Source organism: Hyaena hyaena, unplaced genomic scaffold (assembly GCF_003009895.1).
Source record: "Hyaena hyaena isolate Hyena2069 unplaced genomic scaffold, ASM300989v1 scaffold_299, whole genome shotgun sequence".
Lineage (NCBI taxonomy): Eukaryota > Metazoa > Chordata > Mammalia > Carnivora > Hyaenidae > Hyaena > Hyaena hyaena.
The window spans coordinates 551,655-569,181 of NW_024080930.1; the positions used below are offsets into that span (position 1 = coordinate 551,655).

Sequence of the window (17,527 nt, forward strand, 5' to 3'; positions counted from 1 at the left end):
ATGAAAATATCTCCATGACCATAAGGTAGGCAAAGTTTATAAACTGAACATAAAAACTAACCGCAAAGAAAAATATGAATTGAATCTATGAAAATAAAAAAAAACTTTATCAAAAAATATTATTAAAGGAGTAAAAATTTAAGGTAAAAATGGGGAGAAGATGCTTGCAAAATATGTATCCAACAAAAAATTCATATTTGGAATATATATAGAAGTCCTATGAAAAGAAAAAAGAAAAAAGAGACAGACAACACAATAGAAAAATGGGCAAAAGATCTGAACAGAAACCTAAACAAAGATATTCAAATAGCAATAAACATATATAAAGGTTTAAACAACCTTTAAAACTATCAGAGAAATGCAAATGTAAACCATAATGTGGTACAATTATGTTCCCATCATAATGGTTAAAATGAAATAGACAATACCAAATGGTGGCAAGGATAAGAAGCAGCTTGGAACTTTTTTACTTTGAAAGTAACTTTATACTTTGGACTTCAGCATTATCTACTGAAGCTCAACATAGTCATGTGATGGCCTGGCAGTTCTTTTCCTAGCTATATTCACTATAAAGTGAGTACATACTCACTAGAAGATATGTGCAAGGATACTCATAGCAGTATAATTTTTAATAGCCCCAAATTGGAAACAACTCAAATGTCCATCATTTGCCAAATGAATAAACAAATTATGGCATATTTATAAATTATACTACTATACAGTGAAAAGAATGAATAAATAATGCTACATACAACAGAATGGATAAATCTCACAAATACAATGGTGAACAGAAGAAGCTGGAAACAAAGAAAAAAATACTGTATGACTCCATTCATATAAAGTTTGAAACCGGGAAAAACTAATCAATGGTTAATTTCAGATAGAGGTTACTTAAGGAAGTGGGAGTAACTGGGAGTCACTTACTATAATGTTCTTTTTCTTGGTATAAATATATTACAGGTCCACGCTTATTTCGGCTTTGAAAAAAATTCATCATGCTATAAACTTGTGATGAGCTTTTCTGAATATGTGTTGTACTTCAAAAGACAGCTAAAATTGTAATGATTTCTAAGGATAGAGGTTTATTTAACTCAAGCAACAACAAGTTTAGAGGTAAACAGGAGTGAACCAGAATGATTTCTCACCAACAGCGTTGAGAAAGAATCCAAGCTTCTGTCTTTATACTTCTTCATGCTCAGCATGTGAATTTTATCCTCAAGGTTGCAAGTTGCCTGTGACACTTCCAGGCATTGTATCTGCATTAGAGAAAGAGAGAAGGCAAAAAGCCTGAAGCCAAAGAACATACCAAACTAGTCTAAGTCTGCAGAATTGTGGATCCTTTTTTTTTTTTTTAACTCGTCATGATTTTCTACAGGTTCCAAAAGTTCTACAATTGTATGTATTAATGTTGTTTTTAAAAGAAAGCTTGGCTAATTGGACAGGAATAAAGTAAAATCATGTTCTGATTTTGACTTCAAGCCCTCTAAAGGTAATTCACAGGGTTTCCCGTTGGGCTGAATGATTGCAGAGTCCCTTCTATGTCCATAGGGGCAGAACAGTAGCCTTGCACTTATTCTTGGGAGGGTGCAGAATAATGTATTGCTCCTTGATAGTCATTATACGGTGCATACAAAGACCTTGTGTGGGGGCCCCTAAATGCTATTCTTTGGGAGCAGAGGTGTTTCTGACCTGAAATGACTTGGGGAAAATGGCAGCGTCCAACACAGCCGGGGATTGGTGTGTAGGTGTCAGCCGCTGCTGTTCAAAACTCGGATGCATATTTTATCCATTTTCTGGAGCTCTGCAGGGTAGAACTTAGCTCAGAATAATTAAGGAGAAATGCAAATCAAGAAATAAGCTTGGTTATAGTTTAATTCACTGAAAGAAGACAAAAGTAAAAAGCAGGATAAATTATAATTTCAACAGAGTTGATTTCCTGAAAGATACAATTGGTCACCATTTTTTCCTAAGAAAACCACCTTTGAAATGGCTTGTGCTTTGGATGAGTCTAGCTTATTCGCCCTCTCTGAATGATAATCCTTGACCGGGAGGCTTCAGTCCTTCACTCACTTTCAGTCACTACTACCTGAGACAACTTGCTTTACCAACAAACTCAATGGGAGCTTCTGCTCGAAGGATGCAAACATTTTTCTCCCTCTGCCTTACGATCCAAGAACCATTTGAAGATAGTCCTTAAATTTTCCAGTGAGGAGAAGTAGGAAGTTGATATGTGGTTGTTCTGAATTATGAGAAGGGAAACTGTGTTAAGGAACCAAAAACTTATGTAATTTTCAGACTTTATTTTCAAAAATATTTATTTAATGCCTACTTTGTATGAGTTTAAGCTAAAACCTGGGGTATTCAGAGAAAATTTGTCCAACTATGAAAGCCCTCCACAGCATACCCCTCCTTCCCTCCCACATAACTATACTGATCTTTCAATCCCTCTAAGGCATAGGTCTATTTCTCACTTCCTCACCTTTACTCTATATCGGAAACACTCTTCCCTTCCCTCTTTCTGTCCCAGAACGCACTCCCCTCAATTTGGCCAACTTTTACTCAATCATCAGGTCTTAGTTTCCACATTTCTTCTAAGAAAGCCTACCTAAGTCCTCCCAAGTTCCTCTGCCTAAAATTTCATTAAGAACTTCCCCCTACCAAGTAAACATAAAAGGGCACAAGGAGACAAAAATAGCACATTGTTTATGACTCTGTCTCAAGAGTCTTGCTTATCAACACATTAGTGACATAAAGCTAACATTTCTTAATATGTGATCAGAGTAAACAGATAGATATGACCTCTCCCTACTCTGTGATCCCATAATTCTTCGGGCCTATATGAGAATTACCAATATCTGTGTTCTTGGCATGGTCTCCTTGAAAGTAGGGATTGTGTCTTACTCTTCTTGGTTCTCAACAGGAATCAGCGTGGTGTCCTGACATGGCAGAGGTTAAAAAACACATCTAAATTGAACATACTTAAGTGTAATTACATTGAATTGACTCTAAATTAAATGAGGCACCAAGATTGCCCCGTGAAGGAGTTTCTATTCAGTCTTCTCAGCTGGGTTTATTAAAGGTGATAAGAGTTCATAGTAAATATGAAAATAATGCATACTTTCTCATGACAGATCCGTGGAAAACTCTAGGCCAAATAGTGAAGTTGGTGCCTTTAAAACCAAAGCATTTTTTAGAAGTGAAAACTTGGAAGCCAATGAAAATCTATCAATAGCAAACTATCTTAAGATTCACTTTTCCAGGGGCACCTGGGTGGCGCAGTCGATTAAGCATCCAACTTTTGATATGGGCTCAGGTTGTGATCTCATGAGAGATCATGAGATCTCTCCCTCAGCCTCCTCACTGAGCTTTCTTTCTCTCTCACTCTCTTTCTGCCCCTTCCCTTCTCACTTGCTCTCTAAAAATAAAAAATAAAAAGATTTATCTTTCTGGTGGACTACAATTGGGCATTAAAATACTGATGTGATCTGTTGATGTCAGAAGATAGAGCTTTAAATGACAAAAGCAGGTTATGTAACAGTGATAGTTGCATTAGAAAAATGTGTGTGTGGGGCGCTTGGGCGGCTCAGTTGGTTAAGCAGCCGACTTCGGCTTAGGGCATGATCTCTCAATTCATGAGTTTGATCCTCGCTCTGGGCTCTGTGCTGACAGCGAGAGTCTGGAGTCTGCTTCGGATTCTGTGTCTCCCTCTCTCTCACCCCTCCCCTGTTCGCACTTTGTCTCTCTCTCTCTCTCAAAAATAAATAAAATGTTAAAAAAATGTTTTTTAAAAGTGTGTGTGTGTGTGTGTGTCCAAAGAAAAGGAGAAGAGCCTAAGAGGATACATTCCAAATGTTAAATTGCTTCTGAGTGGTGACATTAAGGGTAATTTATCTTTTGTTCTAGATACTTTTCCTGAGTGTTTGCAATGAGTAAAAACAGGAACATATTAAACTTTCACTGGAGACACAGTAGTCATGGATAGAATAACTACATGCCAAGTTGTATGTGAGGACCATGTGCTATTCTGAGGAGCACACTTAGTTCTTTCACTGTGAGTCCCTGTGGCACAGCTCAATTAGTAACAGCTAAAGTTTTTGCTATCATTATATTCCAGGAATTCTAACAACTTTACATACATTCTTTCATTTACATGTCACAACAACCCTTCCCTGTTTTATTTTTCTGTATAGCACTGATCACTTTCTAAAACTAAATAGTGTACTTATTTATTTCTTTATTGCATGTCATTCCTCTCACTTGAATGCAAACTTCCTCAGGGTAGCGATGTTTGATCATTGCTGAACCCCTGGTACCTAGAATAGTGCTTGGCACCTTAGTTAGTCCTCAAATGAGTGTATGAGCAACCTTATGACATTATAGCTAGTACTATTCCTGTCTTACAGTGAGGACTCTGTAAGACGCAGAACAGTTTGCCCAACTTGCTCTGAAGGTACAGAGGCCCATCTCCATGATTCCAGGATATGTGCTCTGAACCACGCTTTCTCATCAGTGACAACAAATCCTTGAATGAATGTCCTCCTCCCACATGCAGCCAATCCATGAGAGAGAGAGTGAGATGCCACAGAATAATTTGCAAGTGTTCTTAATTCTATTAAATTAGCAAGATCTTCACTTAATAGATAATCTGTCATCTGCAACAGATGATGATATTTTTCAGATCAAAAGGAAGAGGAACAGGGCCTAAAAATCAAATCAAGCAGTTGCTAAATGAAGAAAAAAATCTATAGCCTGGGAAATGGTCTTAAGGCCACGTTTTTTCCTAATGGTAATGTAAGCTGCTGGACTGAATAATCCCCAAAGGACAGGATTTCTCAGGGAAGCCGAACGCTAAAACAGGGAGAAAGTACTCAGAGCAGCAAACCCAAATGTTTGGGCCCATGGCTGGCCACAACAGTTTAATAATGCTCGTCATTAAGATCATTCACATAATTTGCCTTGATCACCAAATAATCTTTTGACTGTTATTGGACTTCCCTGGGTGAAAATATGTTAATTCCCCTCAGGGGCCTAGAGAGAGAATCCCCTGACCAGCAGAGATGTGTTCATCAGTCCCTTTGATAATTTGATTTCTCACTACAAATTAAGCAATTGGTGTTCTAAATTACTAATAAGTCTTTTGTGGGCTTGATTAACGTGGGTGAGTCCCTGTGAACCTAATAACCCTTGAGAGCTCTGACAAATCCAGTTCCTAGATCTTCACTGGGAAAGCAGGCCCTGAATTGTAAAGACACTTCTAGCCACACACACATCTCTGCTAATACACACACATGCGCACATATACACACACAGACCACACACATATACACACAATCACACATATGAAATATTTACAACATGCAGATGCACACACAAGCACACTTACACACAAACACATATACACACCTGTGAGGCCCTGTTTGGTAGGCAGCCTCCCTCGATGACATCATTACCTCATCTTCCCTGTAACTGAAAAATCATGCAGTTGAAAAGACATGAAACATTTCCTTCAGATGTGCTTGTATTTCTCCATCTTTGGTGGTTGCCAACGTTTCATTAAGGGCAAGCAGACTCTGTTCAGCAAAATGTCAGCCCAGCTGTGATAGCAGTTCCACCCCACCCCCCACAATTCTGTGCTAGTTAGTCCTAATGGCAACCAGTCAGCAGGGGCTGCTCCCCTGAAGCAGGAAGTGAGCAGGGCCATAGGATTCCTGGGCAGAGCTGGGGAGGAGACACAAAACACCTTTTCTTCTCTCCTACCTACACCAAGTGCTTTCTCGGCAGGAGCTGAGAGGCGGCAAAGGCCAGCTCAGGGGGCCTTCATGAAATCTTCTGTTTAGTGTTGAAAAACATAATACTCAAGCACATGGAAAGCCAATTCTTTGAGACTGCCATTGTATCTACTCTCCACACCTGTTACTTTTTGTAAACTCATCCAGAATAAAATGAAAAGCCCTTATTTGGCTGTTAAGGCCATTATGGACTTGTCCCGGCTCCTCTCTGACTGTATTCATAGCATTCTTTCCCCCTGGCTATCTCCCCCAGCCTTCATGGCCTCACTGGTCCTCCAGCACCCCCACGTTCCTGCCTCAGGATCTCTACACTTGCTGTTCCTCTGTGTGGAATACCCTTCACCTGAGGATATCCGTGTGGCTCCCCCCTCACTTCCTTTAGGTCTTTACTAAAATATCATCTTATCAGAGATATTTCCATCATACCTAAAATATATAACAGCCTCTACCTCCTATTGCTCTTAATTCTCTTATTTTTTCCTAGTTCTTATTCCACATTGACAGTCTATATATCTATTTATTGTCTGTCTCCCTCCACTAGAATATAAGCTCCTTAAAAGCAGGGATTTTGTCCATTTTGATAATTGCCAGTTCCTTAGGGCCTAGAAGAGTGCCCAGCCCTTTGCAAATACTCAATAAACATGTGCTGAGTGAATTGATAAATGAATTATGCTTCTCCTTCCCCATTTTCCTTTGTCCTAATTACCCACTGCCTCTGAAGTTATCAAATCCTCAAATAATACGTTGACTCCAGAAGGGTGTCATTCTTCCTGAAGTGAGTGGCATGCAGTAAAGTCCTCCACAGTGCCAGGAAGTCCACCACAAAGTCTGGGAGCTCCAGGTAGGTTGAGAAAGAGCTTTCAAACGTTATCAAGTTCTACAGAAATCTATTAAAGGGAAGACACTAAGGGAATTCTAAAACCATTCCAAGGGGTAATGGCCAAATTCATTTTTGGGAAATGAGTGTTCTTTAGTTTAGAGAATTGATTTAGTGGCCTTTTAGTTCTGCAGAGAAAGGCCTAGAATCTGAGCCGAATGGAAGAGGCTGAGGTAGGAGGGTAAACTTTTGCTCTCATTCTATTATATAAAATGTCTATACTGGTAAGAGAGGCTTTTGTATTTTGACATTTTTCTAGTTTTGCAAGCTGATCGGAAAGAAAAAAAGTTTGAGCAGAAGCTAGAAACTTGAATAAAGTAGAATGGAGAGGTTAGTCTGATCAGTATGGCTGGAAGACTGAGCTGGAGAAGAAATCAGAAGGTGCGTCTAGCACTGTTGGATGCCTCACACTCAACTTTACTTTGTTTCATGATCTATGAAATAATTTCCCTCACTAAACTCTTGAGCAAAAGCTGTGTTAACCACTACCAGTGTCAGCCTTGTGTTAGCACTGCCTTAAGGAATCAGTGGAGCACTCTGTCAATGTTCTGGGATGACCAAATAGGATGAAGAGAGGATGAAGAAGGAGTGATGAGGTGGCTAGCGGTCATGGAGAAGAACTCAGAAGCAGGAGGTCAGAAATGTCAACCAGGAGAATGCAATCATCTACAGAAATTCTTGGAAATTTGGGATAGGAAACAGAATTGCTTACAGTTCATATGATACCAGTATTGGATAGTAAAATGAAAGGCACTCTGAAAGAAGAGAGGATTTAAGGACTTTTGGGTCATCCTGCATCACAGAATTCAGACTTGAACCTCGATGGTTATTACTTTTCAAACTTTACTTACCAATGGAAATCTTTTCGTCAAATGAATTATATGGAACCCAATCTATAAAACAGATTAACATTGAGCTGCTGTGATGAAATAGGACAGGGGTAAGAATTTATGCCCACTTAGTTTTCCTGTTGGATCCCACAGTGACAATCAGGCAACTCTGTGGAATCCCAGCACATCAGAACACAGTTTCAAAACCACGAATCTAGAACCCAGATCTTTAATTCTGGGAAATGGCTCATTCAGCCTGCCTCTGTGTACTAAGCAGCATGTCCTGGAGTCATTCATCACTGATGGGCGTTCTTCCTTCTCTTGTACCAAATTCATCAACTCTGGGACTCCTCACCAGTTCTAGGACAAAGATCCAAGTAAACTGTGTTCCTCTTATAGATAACTTTTCAAACCTTTAAACTCTTCAAACTCTTTAAAGACCTCTTACCTCCTTCCCTAATTATCTTTGCTCCAAGTTAGACATTCATAATCCTCCATCTATTTTCAAGCTATAGTTCATATACTGTTTGGGGATCTGGAGTTATTGATATCAATAGGAAAAAAGAAACTCAGCTTAGAAAGGGAGTTCATTTACAACCAAAACAGAGGAACCAAGAGGGACACAACCACAAACAGTTTGAGGATAGTAAGGGAAAAGGAGAGGTGTTGATCTCCTCCTCAGGAAGCAGCTCAGAAAACGTGTTCCCTCCTGCACTATGAAGGGAACTGGAACTCAACACCAACGTCATTCAACTCAGGGATGTGCCTAGGATCACTCTCAGGCAGTCACCATATCAGGGATCTGAGGGCATGCACTTAGCTCTTACTATTATTACTCTTCAAACACTCCCCAGCAGTTGATCTCAGGAATACAGGACAGTAAGTGCCCACCCAGCATGGGCTTATTTTTGCTAGTCTTAACTGATCACATGCATATCCACAGAGCTACTAACTCTTGGACACGGTCATGGAACCTATTAACTAAAAACAAATGGAGCACCTGGGTGACTCAGTAGGTTAAGCATTCAGCTCAGGTCATGATCTTGCAATTTGTGAGTTCAAGCCCCACATCAGGTTCTGTGCTGACAACTTGGAGCCTACTTCAGATTCTGTGTCTCCCTCTCTCCCTTCCCAGCTTGTGCTCTTTCTCACTCAAAGTAAACAAACATTTGAAAAAAGTAAGTGACATTCTGTAACCATGGATCCACCAGTTGTTTTGCTGAAGAATGATAGTCTATCAGTATCATTTAGTAATAATCATCAGATTGATGATTTGCATTGGTTTTGGCAGAGGCTGCAGGAGGGAGGAAGTGAACTTCAACACTTAGGGCTAGTTGTATACCTGGAAAGTGCCTTTGTGACCAGTTCACTGGCCCAGCACCATCAGAAACAAAACTTGGGCTTCCTGGTATCACAATACCTCACATGCACACTGGTGGTGGTCTGAGGCCTGGAGACGATGTGCAGAATGTGCAACCCCATGGTGGGAGCACAAACAAGGCTGCACTTGAAATATCAGGACAGCTTGAAGGCCTAACCTTCTTCTGTGCAGCTGTACTTATGCCCTTTACTGTGATGAAGCTCTTCAGTGAATATGAACTGCTTGGGTCCTGAGTTCTTCAGCAGTTGGACACTTGAGATCATTGGTGGGTAATTAACACAGTAAAGATGAGAAGTGACTTCCAACAGAGGCCACTGGGGGGTCTGAAGGATGCTTCTGATGGGAGAGTGTTAGTGTTTGGTGCCTAAGGCACACAACTTTGTAAGTGGGTGTAATAAAGTAAGATACTTGAGCTCTGTTCCATGTTATGGAAGCACCTCCAGAAAAACAGCAGGAATGAATTTTGACTTGCTTTAGTAGAAAAATCCTTCGACCTTTGACCAAGAATGTACCTGTCCAGGATTGTCCAGGTGTGTCTGCAAACAGAGAACGACCACAGTGTTAGTCCTCATTTCCTCTTCTTTTTCCCTCAAACTCCTTTATTTTGGCCTTATATCTCTGAGAGGAAGCATTGTGGTTTCATGTATTAAAGTCTATTCTTCACAAACAAAATGTTACAGACTCTTTGGAATCCTAATTATGGTCATTGGTAATGAAGAAGGAATCAAAGATACACCCAAGATGGCATCAACAACAAAACTGACATTTGGGAAGGAAGTCTGTTCAGGCGGGAAGAAAATACCTATGTACGAATGTCTGCCTGCATATGTACAGCTGTACGGGGGAGAGTGTGTATGTACATAAACACACATCTAAGTTTCTCAAATCACATATATATGAAACAAATGATCTCTGATACAAAATAAAACACCATTTTATTCTTCTGGCTCAGGATTTGAGCTGTATCTAAATCCACACTCTGCCACCTGCTGGCTGTGAGTATGAACTAGTTATTTAACTGCTCTGAGACTGGTTTCCTCATCTATGAAATGGCAATGATTTTTACTGTGCAGGGTCCTGATGAAGATTAAAAGAGATAATGTATGAGCTATATATGTTATTAAACTAATAACTACCGCTGACAGATTTGCAGAGGAGTGATTTTGACAAAATTTGCTGACTTCCTTTCTCTGCTCTGAAGGTTTGTGTTATGGGAGTAGGAAGGACAAGAAGAAGGAAAAACAGACTCAGAAGAAGGGCCAGGAGGAAAGAATTGCTTGAGGACATATGGAAAAAGCATTAACTTCACTTTGCTTGTCTCCACTGCAATAATCTATCAGTCAACAGACAGAGGCAGCTGAAACATGGATCTCCTGACCCCAGAGTCCTATCTGCCACCACACACTTACCATGGAGGCAGATATGGGAGGACCACTCATGGGATGTGATGGAGGGTTGGTCTTAAAGAGGATCTCCAGAGTCCCTTGTCTGGATGTTTTGTAAACTACAAAATGTTTGACATTTCACATGCTTATTTAATCTGATGTTTACAACTATTCCGAGAGAAAAGGATATAACTAAAGACTTTGAGTTAAAACCTACAAAGACGTGACTCAAGCTTCAAACTTAGTTCTTCCCATTATTCTGACTCTCTCCTTCATACCCGAGCTGCCAGCTTGATGGCAGATGCTGCTGGTGCCATCACATGTGCCCCCAACTCACCCCCAGCTCACTTGAGTGCAGCAGTAGCTGCTTTAGGCAGTTGTCCACTGACAGTTCTGCAAGAGTTGACTTTCTTTTTCACTTCCTTTGGGGACTTTCTGGGGATCACAGGAATTTGGAAGGAACACAACCTGGAAAGGGGGAGGATGGGAACTTAATGCCCCCTGCATCCACCCTCAACCAACAGGGATTGGAGAGAGCTTCTGGCATGTTCTGAGTGGTTTCCAGGGCAGCCCCAGCACAAGTGAGCCCCAGTTGCTCAGAGTGGAAATAACCCACTCATGAAACATGACCTTTATTGGCTCTTCCCCCTTCCTGTCTTACTTTCCCCACTTCCTCCCATGGGCTTCGCAGAATCCCTTCCTGTGTAATCAACCAGCATTAAATCTTTATCTCCAGGTCTACTTTTGGAAGAACCCAAGCTGAGATAAATTCTAAAATCCATGTGGCTGCTACTACTGTTCCTGTTTTTAATTACATGACATTCTCACCAAAAAAGTAATAATGCCCATGGGTTGCTGATGAGTCAGACCTAATGGTAACACTTTTAAGCCTTGACAAAAGTCAAGAGAACATTCACAACAAAGCAGTACATCATTCCTCCTGTTTCACTAAGTATCCATCTTGCTGGTAGCTGCTCTCATTTGAAAGCAGAGTTGGGGTGGCTTTGGAGGGGCTCTACCGATACAGTTACAGGTCCGGTTTGGATTTTCTAGCTGTGAATCAAGAAAATTTAGAACAGATCTCAAAAGTAGGATATTATTTCCTAATTCAAGGAAAGAAAGAAATGACTTCATAATGTTAAAAAATCTATAAATAAGATCAAAGTATATACATTATTGAAAACAAGAGCAATCATCTCAAAATGCCTTCTAGATTTATCAACTTGGCACACATAATTGAGGAAGATTTCAAGAGATTTCAATATAGTATCTAAAAATGACCAACCATTTCATTTTGGCAGAAAGAGATTCCCAGCTTCCTGTAGTTGACGGTAACTATGGGATAAAAGTGGTTAGATTTTAAAAGACGCATGTAAAATTCTTATGTGAAAGTTAGTTAGACACAACCCACTGAAGCATGATGGTCATTTACTCGTCAGTCTGTCCCTGTCCAGAGGTGCCAGGCTCATAAGTTATATATAATAAATTCATATAACATGTTTTGTTTTATAGACTCTAACCATTTATTTAGCAAAATGGAGATTTCTAATACCTGGCTCTTGTCTACATTTAAAATTTCAGGGAAAAGAGACTCATGTTCTACGGTACATATTATTACAAAAGAGTTCATTATCAACTTCAAACAGTGAAAACATCTTCTCTAATGATTAGAATTCAACATCCGTTAGTGGAGCAAGGTGACATTTTTCTTATGGAAAAAACTCATATTTCTTGTCAGAGATGTAACACAACCTTCCCTTCACTCAGACCTGTCCACTGAGGATAAAACAGGGAGAAGACCACTTCTCTATTCTGGTTCCCAAGTCAGGTATAAATCCTTTTGATTTAGGGGAGAACTCAAACATATAAAGCAAAGGGCAGAGGTCATTTTTCCATCGTCTTTACTCACACGCTACCTAGAAAGTCAAGGTTTCCTTGGTGGTTTTGCTCACTTGCTGATCACTGTGCACGTAGCTATCATTAGTGCGAATGTATGGGAGACACTTTGAATATACAGCACCCAAGGGAAAGAATAATACACCCCCAAAATTCGAATTGTTCCTCTTGCAAACTCTGAAAGCCAACAATCACTTGTGCCTTGCAGAATCTGGGGGCTCAATCCCCAGGTGCAAAGTACATTTTCCAGGTTTCTCCAGGGCAAAGGCAGGATGAACACCCTCATTAAACCTGTGCCTGATGATGAAAAGCAACTGTCCACTTTCGGCATTAATGAAGAGAAGCCTCTGGTTGTTGTAATCCAGCAGAATGCCCACCCTGGCGGGATGCTCAGTCACATGAACATCGCTCACAATGCCACTGTAGAAGAATGTGTATCTGAAATGAAACAGAAGGGGGAATTAAAAATTGGAAATCTTGAAAGACCATGGTGAAGAAGATCCCTTGGTGCTAACCAATTCTTCAGTTATTAATTTCACTACACGATAATGAGTTGCAATAATGTTATCCCAATTCCTTTAACCAGATCCCTCCTAGCTGCTAAAATGCATAGCTCATCTCAACAGACAAACATTTTTAATAATTTTGCTCCTTCTACATTAGGAGGCGGTCCCAGAATAACCAGCATATGCCTCCCTTGTGATTTTTCTCAACATTCTAATTCTTCCCCAGCTGCCCACATGTTTTAACTACCGCATTCATGGTGTGTCACTCTTTTGAATAAAACTCCTTTGAGGCTGCCATGTATTTTTAAAAGTACTGCAGGCTTGCCTTCCATAAAATGTATTAATTTTACAGCTTAAAATTTTTTAAGTAACTTACATAAGGGCCTTTATGACGTTTAAGAAAATTTTTATTATTTTTGCCCAACTTCATCCTTTGTATATGCCTCCCCTGCCCCAGACCAATTTTCCTATTCATCCTCTGAATATTTTCTGCAGCCTTGCAGCCCGGGAGGGGGTGGGGGGTTGCCTGCAATTTCTCTCTTCAACTCAAATAAATTCAACTCAGCAAGTATCCATTGGGCATATCTGTGAGTCTAGCACTTTGCTAGGCCCTCTGGGGACTATGAAGGACCACAGAGTACTATCCTTGCCCTTGGGGAACCCAGACCCTCCTGACCAGGGAGGAAAACTCTGTTGATCCTCTAAAAGTGGGCTAGGGTTGAGGCTCCATCTCAGGGCAGAGATTGGTAAAGTGTTTATAAACACATTTAATGGACCTGTTTGGTTGTGAAAGGAAAGGTTCAAGAGCAGGCTAGGAAGGGGAAATTGCTCAACAGAAGAGGCTGAACTGCTCTGTGCAAAAAGTAACCCAAGTCTGGCATTTTCTCCTGGGAGTCTTAGAAACAGAGTTTTGGGCCCTGAAAGTGGGGGAAGGGAAAAATGAGATAGAAGAGAAGAGGGAAAGATCTGTGGGAATGGTCTCAGGAGTGGAAGAACAGTGGCACTGGTGTGGCAGAGAAAGCCAAGGACCCTTAAGGCCTATGACATCAGTCCTAAGGGCTCAGAAGCTTGAGTACAGGTGTGTTTTGGGAATGGCAAGCTAGCAAATTCCCTGATGAATAAAGATCATGTGATAGGGCAGAGGTTCACAGGGATGGGAAAGTAAGCAAGGCATACACGATAATAACAGGCCTTTTCAATGCCTTGTTAATGAGAGATCTGACAGAACAATATGAACCTCTGGAGGCGCTGGAAGCGAGGAGACCAAGGTTGTAGGTGGCACTGACTGGGAGCAGCAGTGTAGGCTGGGGCTCTTCTAGAAGGCTTTGGGAGCAAATGGGCTCATATTCAGTGAAAAGGAACAGTTGGAATTGGACAAAGGTGGAAAAGAGGGACAGGGGGATCCAACCAGCAGGGACAGCAGAAGCAATGATGAGGTGGCAGAGTAAACTCACTGGTCACAGAGAACATCGCCATCTGTGTGACAGGTTCTGAGAGGACATGTGAGTGACTCTGAAGACATTACATAAATAAGTAAAGTCATGGGCCAGGAACTAGACCTGCCCTGTCCATCACAGTTGCCACTAGCCACATGTGGCTGCTTAAATTAAAATTAAAATGATATAAAATTCAATGTCCAGTTCTTCAGTCCTACCAGCCACATTTCAAGTGTTCAAAAGCCATCTGTGACACTACTTTTCTATTTTCATAGAATGTTTGATTGCATGCCATCAGTCTAGAGGGTTCTGAGTGCCCTAATGAGCCATTTTCCCCAAGTCCTGCTTAGAAGGCCCCTGGTGCTCACAGGCCCAGCGGCAGGCAGTCCCTGAGCCAGTCCCCAACACAGAGGTCTTGACTCCACCAGTTCTGCAGGGTCTGGAATCTTCCCTGCCCTGCTTCCACCTCCATTTCCTATCCATCACACATCAGTTCCTTCTCCAGCCTGCACTCTGGCCTGAAACCAAGACTGTCTGCCTGGGGCCTTCTTCCCTGCTCAGCTTTTGCCTGCCCCTTTGTGGGACTGCTGGTGTCTGTTCAAAGATCATCTGGAAGCTTGATTCTAGACCCCCGCATGACCCTGGAACTGCTGTACTGGGGCCCCCATGTCTCGGTGGACCCACTCCTGTGAATCTTACTACCAGCCCCTTTTGGTCATGGTGGTTACTCTCCTTGGGTCTCCTCATCCCCCTTCCCGGTCATATTATTCCTGGATTCCTGTCTTGACTGTGGTTCCACCTGAGTGCTGACACCACTGTAGATGTTTGTGGATTTTTGAGCAAAAAAGCAAGGGACGTGATGAAAATGATGTTCTGGAAATATTTGCCAGTTGTGACACACAGGACAGCGTGGCATGGGTGCGGACCTGCCCCTGGAAGGTACAGGCGTGGTGGCTGTGGTAGAGGGTGTGAGGAGGCTGTGGCCTAGGGTAGAAAGGTCAGGAGTGGACAGGAAGAAGTCCAATTGATTCTATGTCCTCAGACTTTCTCCATCTCTCCCTTCCCCTTCTGACATCTTAGAGCTCAGATTCTACACAAGTAGTATCAAGAGTAATACAGTTTGGTTTAAAATTGTGAAGCCAGAAAAGTTAAACAGAGGGAGGTCTTCTACAGTGGTTCTCACCGTGCTCTATTTGAAACATAAAATGAAAGCACTCGGGCCCTCGAGCTGTGACCACACAGGCGGGCGCACTCTTCCTCCTAAAACTCACAGAGCCTACCCTGGGCCTGAAAGAGCAGAAGACTAAGCTTGTTGAACCTGTTGACAAGATACAATTCTGTTTTCTAGAGTCTAGAAATTTGTTACTGAAGGCTAATCTATGGTTTTGGGGTTTAAAAGATTCAAGGGGTGGGGTGCCTGGGTGACTCAGTTGGTGAAGCATCTGACTGTTGATTTCAGCTCAGGTCATGATTTCACAGTTAGTTAAGTTCAACCCCCACATCAGGCTCCCATGCTGACAGCACAGAGCCTGCCTGAGATCTCTCTCTCTCCTTCTCTGTGCCCCTCCCTAGATCGTGTTCTCTCTGTCTCTTTCAAAATAAATAAACTTTTTTTTTTTTAATGTTAAAAAATAAATAAATAAAAAGATTCAAGAGCCTAAGGAAATTTTCATGAAATCAAAATCTGGTTCCAGCTGGAAATCTACTTGTTATAATTTCTGGGTGTGAGAGATTTTAAACTCTGGGCAGGGGCTAGGCCCTTAAGCATTGCACAGCAATGAACATCAATTATCATAATTGCTCTGACTTGATGAAATGTGACTTTAAATAGCTCTTGGAGATAGTGTCCTTATGAACCATGTCAGAAAATCAAACTCTGTCAAGTAGGATACAGGGAGAAATGTGCAGCCAGAGATATGCAAAATCCCAATCTGTGGGCCTTTTTCTGGGAACTTATGAGCACTGAAGGCTTCCTTTTTAAAGCATTACATTTGAATAATGGCTCACATTTTCCTGATACTTTACAATTTCAAGACTCTTCCTTGTACCTGACTTCGTGTGATCCTCACAACCCAAAAACATAGCAGACCAGGCATCCCTATCCCCTGACAAGATAGATGAGGTCTAACAGGTACAAAGGGTTCACTGACTTTTGGTGAGTAGCCAACAGGAGGCTAATCAACGATGGGGCCAGGATTAAAGTCAGATTCTAATAAAGACCACGCTGTAAGTATATTCAGATCATTCCATGCTTGCCTCTTCTGAGACTCACACAGGTTATAGTGTTTACACATTAACCAACTAAACAAAACTACAACTAATACAGTTAGCAAACTTTTTCTTAAAGGCCCACATAGTAAATATTTTAGGCTTTGGGGGGTCATTTGATTGCTGTTATGACTAGTCAGCTCTGCCACTGACGTGCAAAAGTAGCCACAGACAGTATGTAAACCAATGAGCATGACTGTATTCCAATAACACTATTAATAAAATTTTACAAAAACAGGCAGTGATCCTATTTGACCTGTGGGCTTTAGTTTGCCAGTTCCTGATATGGACCAATGAGAGGGGTATCAGAGACTCACTTCTTTTCTCATTCCTGTTGACTCCTCTGTGGAGGGAGCTTTTTAGTACTACGGTTGTCACCTCTTCCACCCTAGGCAAGTTTAGAAGGAAAAATTGGCCATCGGCCTAGAGGTCCCTTCCTTTTCCCTATCTCTAGAAAACGAAACATACTCCCTTCTTTGTTTCTCCAGGGACTAGCTCTGCCGTGCAGCTTGGGGAAGCTGGCATGGCTGGATGCAAGACTATTAATAGGGTTCAATGTAAAAAACCTCCTTTCCCTCAGTTATAAACTACATTCACTAAAACTGGCTTCCTCAGTAATCAGACTAATAGTTTGGTCTTCCTATATTTGACTCTTTTGTTCTCCTTCTTTGTCTGCTCAGACTTGGACAGGGAAGTAGGATACTATTTGTTAGGTGCCTCAGAGACCTCTGCCTACACATCAACCCATGACACTTTGACCAGGAAGGGAAGGCAGGGCTCCAGCTTACCTCTGTGGCTCAGAGCAGTGCATATACCACGAAGTGTCCCCTTGTCCCAGGGTACCAGCCTGCACAGCCGAGTGGGAGCAGATGCCAAGTCTGTAAGCTGGGCAGTCTGTGACTGTGGTTTCCCAGTAATGCTGGCCACAGGCAGGCAACTCCTCGCCCAGCACTGATGGGATTCTGCAGACAAAGTGGATCAAGTTAAGCCTAGCACAGGTATCACCAGCTTTTATCTCCTAAACATCCACATTCACAAAGTCACACACAGTTTAGACAGGATTCTATCCTTGGAAACTGCTGGAATTTGACTAAAGACATGTGTTGTCCATTGTGTCGCCAACTTTGATCTGATTGCCACAGAATCACACAAATTCTCA

General features: G+C 41.6%; 1 protein-coding gene across 1 annotated transcript in view; it reads right to left on the reverse strand.

Annotated features, from left to right (window-relative positions):
- Positions 1 to 11,806: 11,806 nt before the first annotated feature.
- Positions 11,807 to 17,527, reverse strand: part of CMYA5 (cardiomyopathy associated 5) — a 93,843-nt gene continuing 88,122 nt past the window's right edge. Inside the window, exons 12-13 of the mRNA XM_039247434.1 lie at positions 17,157 to 17,330; positions 11,807 to 12,596 (exon numbers count right to left, since the gene is read on the reverse strand). Coding sequence (XP_039103365.1) covers positions 12,350 to 12,596; positions 17,157 to 17,330 — 421 coding nt within the window. The 3' untranslated portion in view covers positions 11,807 to 12,349. The remainder of the gene's footprint in view (positions 12,597 to 17,156; positions 17,331 to 17,527) is intronic.